The following is a 14,012-nucleotide window of genomic DNA, read 5'->3' as shown; positions in this document are numbered from 1 at the left end:
AGAAATGGGAAATGATTGCACATATACCTGGAGTCCACCACATACACTCACATAAACTTGGCAAGGGAGATGAGAGTTTGTTTCCTAAAAGTTTGATTTGAAAGATTGGAAATCTACTTGAAGAAATAATTTTCAAGTAAATAACTAGCCCTGAAGACTTCCATCTTTTTCACTTTTCCATATATAGCTGATGTAGTCAGTATCAGAACCCAGATCTACATAACTGGTCAACAATGTGAAAATTAAAAAAAAAAAATTGAAAACTACATTTGTTTTACTCCTTGTTGAAGCTGCACATACTGTGTCATGGGTATAATACTTAATGTTTTGAAATATCTAACGAGTCAGTCCTGCCTTACTTTATCATTAGCTCTGTCCCAAAAGGCAGCAAACTACAAAAATAGCACTGAATGAACACAACATGGTTCTAAAGGATTGCGGACAGGCCATTGACATACAGTTGCCAGAAGCAAAGATACAGCATCAAATGTAACTGAACTACATATTTCCATTGAAAGAACTATCCAAACACTAAGGAATCCCCAGAACCTTAGTTTATACAAATTGTGGAGAGCACACACTTACACCTCATAACATAACCATTATTACTACAGCTGAGGTAAATATAGCATGAAGTTACTGAATCCATTGAAGATGAAAGACATTTGTTATATCTTAAGCAGCAGCCTAGTGCATATCCCTCAATACTAACTTGCACAGATTCAACAGAATTAGAAAAAAATGTTTATTTACCCTTAAATTCAAATGTGTGCACTACTTAGTCATTTTTTACATCAGCATTTTAAAGATAAGAGTAATTTTCAGGAGCTGCATTTAAAAACCATGAGTATGAGAAGGTAATGCAATCATTTTGCATAAGAGTTACATTTTCTATTTAAATATTTGTTCAGTCAAAAGAAAGGCCTGGAATTTATTAAAATGGTGTGAAACAAATTTTTGTAATGCAAAGTTAATTGTTGTTGAACATGTGGCAAGGAATTATATTGTTCAGTCAGAAAAATAACATACCTTTCTGTGCAAGGCTACTATTGGGCTCATATTTTTCAATCAGTTGCTCGACGTGCTCTTGTTTTAATGGAGGGTACAAGATTTCATTTAACCGTGGATCCCGCTGCTTGGCATTTATAAATTCCAACATCTGATCAGCAGTAAGATATGGTTTGCTCTTGGCACCACTGTAAAAGAAAAAAAAAGAAAAAAACATTAGGTGTGAACACTTTTAGCTTTGATCGCAACCAAGCTCATCATTATAAGGCAAGAATATGCAAGCAGATGACAAATTCTGTTAAGTTCAATGAACAAAAGACAAACAAAACTAGAAAAGCAGTACCAATCATTATACATCCTCAACATTTGTTTTTATTATATTACATTATCCTGAAATAATTTAAGCATTTTGAAGAGGAAAAGACATGTAATACAAAGGAATTGGGAGGTATTATGTAATTATATCTTCTTCTAGGTGCCCGTAAAATATGATTCCCTGGGTATCCCTGAGCATGTGCATTCTGATTGCAGCAGACTATGCGTGTGCACGGTGGATGATTACTTGATGTTTTTGTGTACATGTGCTTCTTCTTTATGGATTAGAAGAGTATGATCACATGACTGAGAATGTTGGTTGTTTGAGGATGCTTTTGTTGCTTTCGATAAAGATAGACTGGAAGGCATGTTCTGTTCCCTGCACGATTAAAATGAAAAGGGCAAGATTTCCAAGTTATGCATGCCCTTAGGCTTATTTGCCTAACACATTTACTGTCATTGCTTATGGAAAGAAATGACCAGATTTTGTAAGGAACATACAGAATAGATTTTCTTCATTGATTTCAAAATAAGTTCATACAAGCGATGGTTTAATGCAAGTCTTGACTCTTCCCCTGAAACACTGTTCAGCATGAGCTGCTTTATAAATTGCTATCATAGCCACATATTATATTTCATTTAATTAAAAAAATAATCAATGAATGTAAAGCATGACATGGCACAAAGCTTTGCTGAAATACAGAAACACAATCGGATATTAACCCCAGTGAGCTTTCAGGCACTGGTTACGATGAGAATGCACATCTTCAAGTTAAAAATGTTAAGTAATTCAATGTTTAGCCACTATTTTCCTTGTATGCTGTTCACAGTGATTGAATGTATATTAGTTATAGCTATATCAAAGAGACCTGAGTACATTAATAAATATTTATAACTCTAAATTTCTTCACTTTGTTGTTTTTAAGACTAATTCTCTTTTCCTGTACTAGATAATACAACAATGCCATTAATAAGAATATTTATATGAATGTATTTTTATCCAATGCTGTATGTTTAACACAAATGTCAAGTCATGTATATGTAAATCTTGTATTTGTAACTATAATCATTGTTACATATTAAACGTGGAGCTTGTCTCCCCAGACTTCTGCTAAAAAGGACTTTTATACAGTTGGACTTCCCAATAATTGAATGTAAAATAAATAAAGCATTTCAATCCATTGAAAAAATTGAATGGTTTGATTACAGTTCCTGATCTTCTTAAAAGAGAGAAGCTGGAGCAAAATATGATCATGTCAACAGCATGCAGTAAAAAAAGGAAAGTGAAGCAAATCAACTGGAAGTTTCTTATTGTACACATAGAAATGGAGGGGAGCTGGAATAAAACCTTGAGAGGAATGTCTGGGGGTTTGAATGTCAAAAAGAGAAATTAATCACATTGTAAAGTGACAACTAGAGAGGTAGTTTTGGAACCAACAAAAAGTACCTGGGCTGATTCCCATTTCAGCGAGATGAGATGTTCTATGAGTATGCTGTGAACATCAAGATTAAATGCTATCGTGAGATCAATAAAAATGGTGCCATTAATTAAACATTTGTCAGTACTAGTAGAATATAGTCAGTAAGAGTCGAGAGAGCTAGTATAGAGCCACACAATATTTAAGTCAGTATGTAACCAAAGGTAACTACTGACCTAGAACCATGGCAAAAATGGAACCAGAACAGGCTTTTGAGCACGGAGCAGTATGAAAATGACACTGACTGTGAAATGAGTGCACTCTGTAAATTATGAAAGGACAAGGAGCAGAGGCAGAAAAGGAAGCATGTACAAAGTATATTTTCATAAGAAGAAGACAAGATACAGGCACAGCATAAATGCATTCATGGGAGAAAGAAAGGAAGAGACACAAAGGAAAGAAAAAAAATACTGTCTATTCACCAGTTCTGGGTTAGACTGTACATGTATTAGAATGGTGACAGCTGGTTAGATGGAGTCATCTATAAAGAGGAAATACAGAAATATGATAAGCCAAACAGACATGAAACAAACTGCAAAATGAAGTGCTGGGAGCAGCGGATTCAAACATGAAGATACAAACAGAGATATAAGAGAGGTAAGTAAAGGCAATTAAAAACAAGGAACATGAACCATAATGGGGAAGACTCAATTTGAGGAACACACAAGGAATTAACTGTATACATAAAGGGGACATTTCCTACTCTAGGAAAGATTGGAAGGGAATGAGCATAGGCAAAAAACAGAAATCTAGTTCAGCTCGAGAAGTAAAGACCAGTGTAAGGGTGATCGCCCTAACAGTGTGGGAAGTTGGACAGAAGAGAATAAGAATGACAGTGTAAATAATGTGTGGATCTTCAAAACAATAAAATAAAACAAAATAATACAATAATGTGTTACATAGGTGGATCTTCAAAACAAAATAAATAATATTCTAAAGACATGCTTCTGGAGCGTTTCTCCCCGGGCCTCCGCTTAAAACAGGATCTGTGGAACCTAGTCGGACTTTCATGGTCAACAAATGTTAAATAAATAAATAATGTGTTACATAACCCGCGGTGGTGGTGCTGCGGTAGCGTTGTCACCTCACAGTAAGACGCTGTCCAGTTCTATTCTCAGCTAAAGCATCTTCTGCGTGGAGACCTGCGTGAATGGGCGTACCTTCGTTGAAGGTTGTGCATCAGGTCTGGCAAGTTGGTACGTAAAAATCAACTGCCAATCATTAGCGGACCGGAGTTCCGCTGTGGCGACCCCTAACCGGGAAAAGCCGAAAGACACCAATAATAATGTGTTACATAGGTGGATCTTCAAAACAATAAAATAAAAAAAATAATATCATAATGTGTTACATAGGTGGATCTTCAAAACAATAAATACAAAAATATATAATAATGTGTTACATAGGTAGATCTTCAAAACAATAAAATAAAAAATATATAATGTGTTACATAGGTGGATCTTCAAAACGATAAAATAAAAAAATATATATAATAATGTGTTACACAGGTGGCTCTTCAAAACAATAAAATAAAAAAATAATATAATAATGTGTTACATAGGTGGATCTTCAAAACAATAAAATAAAAAATATATATTAATGTGCTACATAGGTGGATCTTCAAAACAATAAAATAAAAAATATATAATAATGTGTTACATAGGTGGATCTTCAAAACAATAAAATAAAAACATAATATAATAATGTGTTACACAGGTGAATCTTCAAAACAATAAAATAAAAAAAATGATATAATAATGTGTTACATAGGTGGATCTTCAAAACATTAAAATAAAAAATATATAATAATGTGCTACATAGGTGGATCTTCAAAATAATAAAATAAAAAAAATATATATAATAATGTGCTACATAGGTGGATCTTCAAAACAATAAAATAAAAAAATATATAATAATGTGCTACATAGGTGGATCTTCAAAACAATAAAATAAAAAATATATAATAATGTGTTACATAGGTGGATCTTCAAAACAATAAAATAAAAAATATATAATAATGTGTTACACAGGTGAATCTTCAAAACAATAAAATAAAAAAAAAATAATATAATAATGTGTTACATAGGTGAATCTTCAAAACAATAAAATAAAAAAATATATATATAATAATGTGTTACATAGGTGGCTCTTCAAAACAATAAAAAATATATATATATAATGTGTTACATAAGTGGATCTTCAAAACAATAAAATAAAAAAAATGTAATGATGTGTTGCATAGGTGGATCTTCAAAACAATAAAATAAAAAAGTACACATAAGACCAAAGAGATCTGGTGTGGGGGGGAACATGGTGTTATTGTAAGAAACCAAAATAGATGGTGAGGGAAGGAGAGAAAGTTATACACATGGACTACACAAAGGGAGGATAAATAATAAAGTAGAAGGAAGAAAAATGTGGAGTAGTCATAAAAAATAGAAGTGGACTGCAGACAGTTACAGAAAGGGGGGTGAAAAGCATGGCATAAGGAGATGGACCATTTGGCAGAGAAGCTCAGTGGGAGTCACATGAATAATTGAAAATATCTGCACAGCAATCACAGATGAGGGAGATGTCTTAGACACATCTTTTGTAGGGTGGTAACAAAAAAACAGAACTAGTTGGTGGAGACTTCAGTACAAACCTGCCGAAGCACTGACTGATAAGAAAGAACACAATGCTAAAATGAAACAGGATCTTCAGAGAATCATTATAGAAATGGGAAGAAAAGATATGTGACAGGAAAGGTACCCTAAAAACTTCGAACAAGCAAATAAACTAATAAAATAGAAACGAGTGCAGTGGCAGCAAAACACTTTATTAGCCAACTAAATAAAATATTTAAAAACGCTTTTTCGTCAGCATTAATAGCTGACTTCCTCATAAGTATCAGTAAGTAGACTGCAGCAAAAACATTTAAAAGTTTCAAATTAGGTGCCAATTATTACATAGGATGCTAAACAACCTTCACAGTAAAATTAAAGGAACATACTCAATTTGTTGACATATCGTTAGGACTAAAAGTACCTGACGATGATACATAAAGAACTTATTATTAAAATATTATATTCTAAAAACATCAATATTGTTGAACTGGTTAAACAAATATGAATTTATAACATATAATACCCAAAAGAATATATACTCATGGGTATATATTTATAACAAGTGGCCATTGAGTGACCAATAACTAAAACATAAGGCCAAGACAAACTCTACTGAAAACATTGTTGTGGTCATTAAAAGATAAATAATAATGAGTGTAATCAATAAAAATATGTATTACATAAACTAATGACTAAAATTCATCTCTCAAGACTGTTCAATTTTAACAGGCTTGAGATTGAACACGAGTCATTGATACCTGGATAGCTGTACGCATCTGACCTAACTTGCCAGATTAACTCAGCTTCTTCCAACTTGAGAGGTCTAGGCCCCCCCCCTATTATCACAACTAACCTGGTCAATAACTAAAAATTTAAATGTGTGGTTGTTAAAAGCAGAAATATGTTTAGCTAGAGCATTATCAAGTTTGGACTTTTTCATAGCATATAAGTGCTCATATATTCTATCCCTAAGTCTCCTTTCGGTCTTACCTATATAGAAGGTGGGACATAATGTACATCTAGCTAAATAAATGACAAAGGTAGAATTACAGGTAAATTTATATTTTAATTTATAAGAAGTGTCATTTAACTCGAAACAAGTTGCTTCTTCCACATGTCTACAATAATTACAATTTTGGCACTTCAACATACCTGCATTGCGAACTGTTAAGGGTTTGCTACCCTCCAAAACAGATTTTAAATTTTTACCTTTCCTGAAAGCAACTTTAGGTCTATCTCCTAATTTCCCATAAATAGTGGGGTACATTTTAAACAATTCCCAATTCTTATTAATTATGTCAATACAAATGTTACTACCCGTACTAAATTTTGTAGTGAAATAAGTTATGTTAGTATTATCTGTACAAGTAACTACATTTTCCTCTGATTCATGTGTACTACTATCATTAAGACTAGTCGCATAATCTGGGACACCTTGGGCCATGATGTTTCTAACTGGGAGTAAAGGTTGGTAAAAATTCTCACTTCTTTTATCCATAACTTCCTGTATTAGGTTGTCCAAAAGGTCTTCAGGATAACCTTGTGATAAAAACATATTTTTGAACACTACACATTCCTCAAAAAAGTCGTCATCCAAACTGACCATCCTAGCAGCTCTTACTAGTTGGCCTTTGACGACCGATTTTTTTTGGAAAAAGGGATGACAGCTAGTAAAGTGTAAGAAGGTATTTGAATAAGTTTTCTTACAAAATATCCTTGCAGTATAACAATTGTACTCATAGTTCTTACTTAAGAGTACATCAAGGTAAGCAATGCTGTCAGTCCCAAATGAATGTGTGAACTCTAAAAAGTTGGTGGTATTATTAAAGTATTGTAAAACTAGTTTACTTGTATCTTCATTCGCATTAATCAAAATAAAGATGTCATCAAGAAATCTAGTATAATAAATAAACTTATCAAAAAAGTAGTTATTGTTAGAGAATACAAATTCAAATTCCCAGTATGCCATAACTAAGTTGGCTATACTTCCACCACAAGGGGACCCCATTGCCACTCCCACTTTCTGTAAAAAGAAGTCATTGTAGGACATAAAAAAGTTATAAGAAAGGACAAGATCACTAAGTACAGATACAAGGTAAATTTCCCTGTCAGGAGCGTTGTGTTTCTTTAAAGCAAGGGTCACCCATTCAAGTGCAATGAAATGTGGTATACTACTATATAAGTCTCTCACATCTATAGTCAAAAAATTAGTGTGAGGGTTGTAGTTGACAGCTCTTATATTCTCAAGGAATGTCCATGAATCTTTACATATCTGGACTTCCTTTACTACATATTTTTGGAGTATACTATCCACTACTTTAGCGCAAGAATAAGTAGGTGACCCCCTGCTATCAACCAACAATCTAAGTGGAGGTTGTCAATACACTTGTGTATATTTGGAATTCCAAAGATGCATGGGTATCTTGGAAATGATGTAGTTAGGTAACCATACATTTTTTGGTCTATTCTACTTTCAATATATAACTCCTCGATACTGTCCTTAATTAACTTATAAGCCCTATTGACTTCTGATCTTGAACAAACTAAGTTCGTATGTGTCAGAGTGTAATACTTCATCCAAACGGGTCTGGTAATCGACAGTACTAAATACAACCAGCCCCCCACCCTTATCTGGCTTACAACACCTTAGGTTTTAAGATTTGAAAAACTGTAAATACTCAACTTCTGCCATTTTCATATTGGGGGCTATATTATGTGGTGCACTGTTAGTACTAGCATACCTAATATCTAACTCACATTTTCAAAATAGTTCCAAGGCTGGATGGAGTGGAGGGTTGTAAGTACTAGATATGTGCAACTGTCCATGTTCAGTGTAAGCAGAATTGTTTCCCATTAATAACATAAAATTCAATTTCCTAATAAAGAGCTTAATATCTAAAATAGTGTCAACAATATTTAAAGGTTTAGAAGGGACAAAAGTTAAACCCTTAGACAAAAGATTCCACCATCTCAATATCAAATTTAGTGGTACTGAAATTGTATAATTTATAGTCACCAGATTCATTACTGACAACATCCACATGTGATGATTTTAATGTACAGTCAATATCGACAACATTATAGTCATCTAACAAAGATATTTCAGTAGTATCAACATCCAAAGAGACAAAATTGTCTTCATTATTCTTGTCACGGGAAGGAACATCAGAAAAGGTGCTTAAGGGGGTGAAAAGCATGGCATAAGGAGATGGATCATTTGGCAGATAAGCTCAGTGGGAGTCACATGAGTAATTGAAAATATCTGCACAGCAATCACAGATGAAGGACACGTCTTAGACACATCTTTTGTAGGGTGGTAACAAAAAAACTGAACTAGTTGATGGAGACTTCAGTACAAACCTGCCGAAGCACTGATTGATAAGAAATAACACAATGCTAAAATTAAATAGGATATTCAGAGAATCATTATAGAAATGGGAAGAAAAGATATGCGACAGGAAAGGTACCCTGCTAGGGGAGAGAATACATGTGTATAATAAACTGCATGGCACAAGCCAACAGCTTATATGGGTGACTAGAAAAGGAGGACAATCTCAGAGAGAATAGAGAGCATACAGATAATGGTGAAGCACATCTCAGACCTCACAGTGGTAACAATCAGGATCAGGCTGGAAAGGGAAGGAAGGGAAAGACCATGATAGAGGTGGGTTAGCTGTAAATGGAAAGACCAGGAGACCAAGAAGAAAATGAGAGAATTAGTGAGAACAGCACTAAGAGGGAAATAGAGAGACAAGACATGAGTACTAATGAGATGGTATAAAAGTGCCACTTAGAGGAAAGCAGTGAAAGGGGTAAGAGGCAGAAGAAAGAGGAGAACAAAAATAGAGAAATTATAAAAAAAAAACACTAGTGAAAAATCACAGAGAAGGATGGCAACAGAAGGCAGGACAGGAAGAACAAATGATAAATGCAGCAGCAGTAAAAGTGAATCTGCAAGGGAAGATTACAAAAGAGGCAGACATAGGGTAGTGGTACAACACACAGAGAGTCAGGCAGAAAGACAAACAGTTGTCAAAGAAGTATAAAAAAAAACAAAGAGGGAATAAAGGGAAGGGGATGAGGTGAAAAGGTTGACAAATAAAGAAGAAACACAAAGACATCAAGGGCAGCATCCTGGAATACTTAAAGAGATACACGGAGAATGAAGATAATGATCGGAGAGGAGCAACTGTAAATGAAAAAAAATGAAATACAAATAGCAACCAAGAAATATAAATGTATTAGCTGAAGTGGTCATGAAAGCTTTTTATAATATGAAGAGAAGCTGGTGTAACAGATTTATTCCTGCTGGAGTTTTACAAAAGGGGTAGAAAAGCACTAAAGAATGTATTAAGAGAGGAGTATTATAGAATTCATTGAATGGGGAAAACCTGCAAATCCATGAGAACAGCAAGAATGTCAGCCATGCTAAAGGATAGTGTCAGACACAGGAATGTACAGACCCATCTCACTGAGACATATTAACATCAAGATACTAGAAAACTGACATCTGGCAGGCTAACTGGAAGAGTAAGACAAATAATACAGGAGAAAATAAATGAATTAGTTAAATAGAGAAAGGGGAGAAGCAGTCTGGCAGATATTAATGGAATTCATAAACAAGGAGAAACAAATGATGATGCCCTCTGATTTTCAGAAGGCCTGCCGCATGATCAGGTGGGAATTACTTTGGAAAGTGCTAGAGAGAAACAAGTGGGTTAAAATTTCAGCAGAAGAATAAGAGCACTATATGACAATCTATAATGTGAAATGCTATTTGCTCTGGTGGCATAGAGGAATAAAGCCCTGACTAAAGCCCAGGTGACTTGAATTCAGCTAACAGATTAGGTGAATGAGGGAGAAACAGAAAGGATGGACATACCTATCCTGGAAGACAAGACATGTTGGGTATAATGCAATAAGCTCTGGGAGATGCTGGAGCTCAAAGGGATGGATGCCATGGGGGGTAGATAGAGACATGCCACCCTTCAACCAGGGACAGGGTACATGTTCACAGAAAGGATGGATGTACCTATCCCGGAAGGGTTCTACCCTGGGACCACTCTTGTTTGGCATCTGCTTCTCTGAAGTACAGGCCAACACTAAGGGATTCTGGCTTACAGAGTTCACAGATGACTGCAAGCTGGGAGCCATTATTGAATCCCAATACATGTGGATATACTACAAAACAGCCTTACCAAAACAGATGCCTGGTGACAGAGCCATGGGCTCAAGCTAAATGTAAAAAAATGTACAGTTGTCCCCTTTGGGAAAAAACACGTACCTGTGAACTACCACATAGGTGGCAGTACACTAAACACCGAAAGTGTGAGAAGAGACCTAGGGACACAGGTGGACAGTGGTCTCACCTTTGATAACCACATAGCCACAACAGTTAGAACATCTTTATACGTGGCACACCTCATCACTAAGGGCTTTTTATCCAGAAAAAAGGAGGTAATTGTCCCTCTGTACACATCCCTCATTAAACGCATTATAGAATACAATGCCCCATTTGGTATGTACCTCACAAGACATCTGCAACAATTAGAAAGGCCACAGAAATACGTCACAAAAAGAATCACAGGCCTAAAGTAGATGCCTTATGCTGACCGTCTAAAGAAACTCCAGCTATACTCTGTTGCATATCGCCTACTCAGAGTTGATCTCTGCCTAACATACAAGGCCATGTCAAACCCAGAGTTGTTGGACATGCTACACAAAGAAATCCAAATCCCTCCAAGCCACACACTCCAGGGATCTTAACCTTGTCAACACGATGAACAGAACATGCTGGAGGGATAGGTTCCTTACCCAGAGACTCCCCATACTCTGGAATAGGCTGGCCATACATGTCAGGCAAAGAGCTTCAATGGTCTTCTTCAAGAGGAACCTTGACGATTGGATGGGAGATAGGAAATTCACTGTGGGGATCATATCAGTAGCCCTGCTAGACAGGTGTCCAAGAAAGTAAATATTTGTGGGAAGCAATAGCCATGGAATCATTATGTCAAGGCTTGTATAGGCCCTAGGGCCAATAGCCTAGTACCTACCTATGAACCTATGAACAAGACATGTTGGGCATAACCCAATGAGCTCTGGAAGATGTTGGAGCTCAAAGGGATGGATGCCATGGGGGGTAGATAGGGATATGGCCACCCTTCAACCAGGGACCATGTACATGCTCAAACTGTATCTTCCATTAACCTCCCAACCTATACATACAGAGGCAGCCCATAGTGCATGTTGAGGTTATGCCACAGCATAGAGATCTTCATGGTCAAATGATGCTTCTCTGTCAGTCTGTCTAACCACTTGCCTTGTGGGGAACCATACCAAGAGTGACCCTGTTCAAGATATTGACCCGGTTTGGTGCAGTATTTCTCCCATTAGGGAGATACTCCCATTACAGGGAATACTGAGGTCTGTCAGATATAACTGAGCTGGCTGGGATGGCGTAATGGTCAAGCTGCTGTGAAAGAAAAGATAAAAGAGGAAATAGAAATATTGGCAAATGGGGATGGGGTGGCTGTTGGAGTTAGGTGAAGTAGGGAAAGGCACAAAACTAGAATGTTCATTGTCATAAAGGCTGTTCATGCTGGTGAAAGAGAAGCAAACAATGAAACTGAGGGAGGGGCTGAGACACCTAGAAAAGCAAGAGGTTAGAAACTCACAGTTTGTGCTACATACAGAGGATCGCCTGTTAATATCACAGGATGTGCACACAGCCATTAGGCAGGGATTGTCATACAGACGATCGCCTGTTAATATCACAGGCTGTGCACACAGCCATTAGGCAGGGATTATTAGTGTTTGAGGAATTCAAACCAGTATCAGGTCTTTAATACAGCCAAAAAATAGTGATGATGATGATGCTGGGAAGGGGAAGATGGAAACGGCCGATATGGCAAATAATGGACATAGAATTCCCAAAGCACCTAGGCATGCATTTGGGCGGGACAGTGGAGGAAATGCAGGTTATGAGCATGGAGATAATTATTGGGAAGAAAAGAAGGCTCTAAGAGAGAGGGGACCATTGGGCATGCATAATATTAGGAAGGGTGAATGCATTGCAAATTATGATGGCACTACCAGTGGTACTACACAGAATCACAGATGTAATTATTGACCTCAAAAAAAAAAGGTTACAACACTTGAAAAAATAAACAGATGACTGGAAAGAAGAGAGAAAGAGGAAAAGAACTGAAGGAGGGAAGAAAAGTTTGAGCAGAAAAAGGGAGGCTAGAGTCCACTGCATCTACCCAAATATAACCTCACAAAAAATATCATCTACTAGACAGAAACAGGCAAAAATCAGAGTACACAGAGGAAAGAGACAGAAGAGAGGATGGGAAAAAATGAGAACGCGATGAAGGAACTGGGAAACATGGTATTGGAAAAGGGAAGAATCGAGCCATTATGAAAAGGGAATAGGTGGAGAAGGACGACTGAAAGAAGGAATTGAAAGCTATGGAAAAGATATGGAATTGTGAACAAACAGGACTGAGCAACGTTAGGAACAGAATGATCCGAACATTTAAAAACTTAAAGAAAGTAGAAGTGCAGGCCTAAAAATGAAGACCAGTAGATGTATATGATAGTGAGATACATCTGGGCAAAAGAAAGAGAGAAGAGGAAAGGCTAAGGAAAATGGCAGAAGGATAGGGAAAAAGGAAAAAAGAAAGTGCCATGGAAAATATGGAAGGACATGGAAAGACATAAACGCAAATGATATACATAGACTGAAGAAGAAAGAAAGAGAAGGCACAAATAAAGTACGTTAAAAGTGGAGAAGGTATGAAGGCTGGACTGCTACACATGAGGAAAAGTCAAAACTGGAGAAATGTAGACGTTAGGCTCCTTCAAAGGCAAGACATGACAGAGTGCTGTGAGACTATGCAAGGAAAAGAAACAAGTTAAACCTGCAGACATTCTATGATGGATAGGTTGCAGAAAGGTAGAGGACAGATATAGAAGGTAAGTGCCTAGTTCCATGGCTGAGTCTGAAAAGGAACAAATTTTGGAAATGGGATTACAGCAGTGCAACAGGCAGCAAAAAAAGAGAATGTCATTATTTATAAATGAAGAAGTCACTCAGCTGGAATTGCATCACAGTAGAGCAAGAAGGGTCTGAAACACTGCAGAAGCTCCATCAATGAGTATCAAACCTGGTGATTTTCTGAAAGTAGAACTTGTCTTTGATATACATGACTGGATTCAATGAATCTTTGCACTGCTAGTGCAGACATCATGACTTTGGCATTATCAGTGACTGAGGAAGTACTAGTAAAAAAATGAAAGTTTTATATTTATTATTGCTATATCTGTGTCCTAGAGGAATATGGAACCCAAGTAATAGGATTATTTTTTTTCTCTGACAAACACTTAAACAATGTGTATGTATGGGGGAGGTGGTAGTGCAAAAAATATTTAATAGACCGTGGACTCTCCACTCAAAACCTCAGGTTAGTTCTTAATGTATACATTCACTGTGTAAATAAGGTTTAATGCAAAACCAAATGGCAGAAAGGCAAAGACTTATTTATGAGGAGAAAAGAAACAGTGCCTAAGGAGATGAGTATTGGGCAAAAGCGTTCACAAGTAATTG

The 14,012-nt window shown here is 36.3% G+C and overlaps 1 protein-coding gene across 1 annotated transcript in view; it reads right to left on the bottom strand.

The window, feature by feature from the left end:
• Positions 1-14,012, bottom strand: part of PLCB1 (phospholipase C beta 1) — a 4,354,095-nt gene that overhangs the window by 1,806,321 nt on the left and 2,533,762 nt on the right. Inside the window, exon 9 of the mRNA XM_044056572.1 lies at positions 1,030-1,196. Within this exon, the coding sequence (XP_043912507.1) occupies positions 1,030-1,196 (167 nt within the window). The remainder of the gene's footprint in view (positions 1-1,029; positions 1,197-14,012) is intronic.

Source organism: Protopterus annectens, chromosome 1.part2, assembly GCF_019279795.1.
Source record: "Protopterus annectens isolate FY-2018-M chromosome 1.part2, PAN1.0, whole genome shotgun sequence".
Taxonomy (NCBI): domain Eukaryota; kingdom Metazoa; phylum Chordata; order Ceratodontiformes; family Protopteridae; genus Protopterus; species Protopterus annectens.
This window is presented reverse-complemented; position numbering and strand designations above follow the sequence as displayed.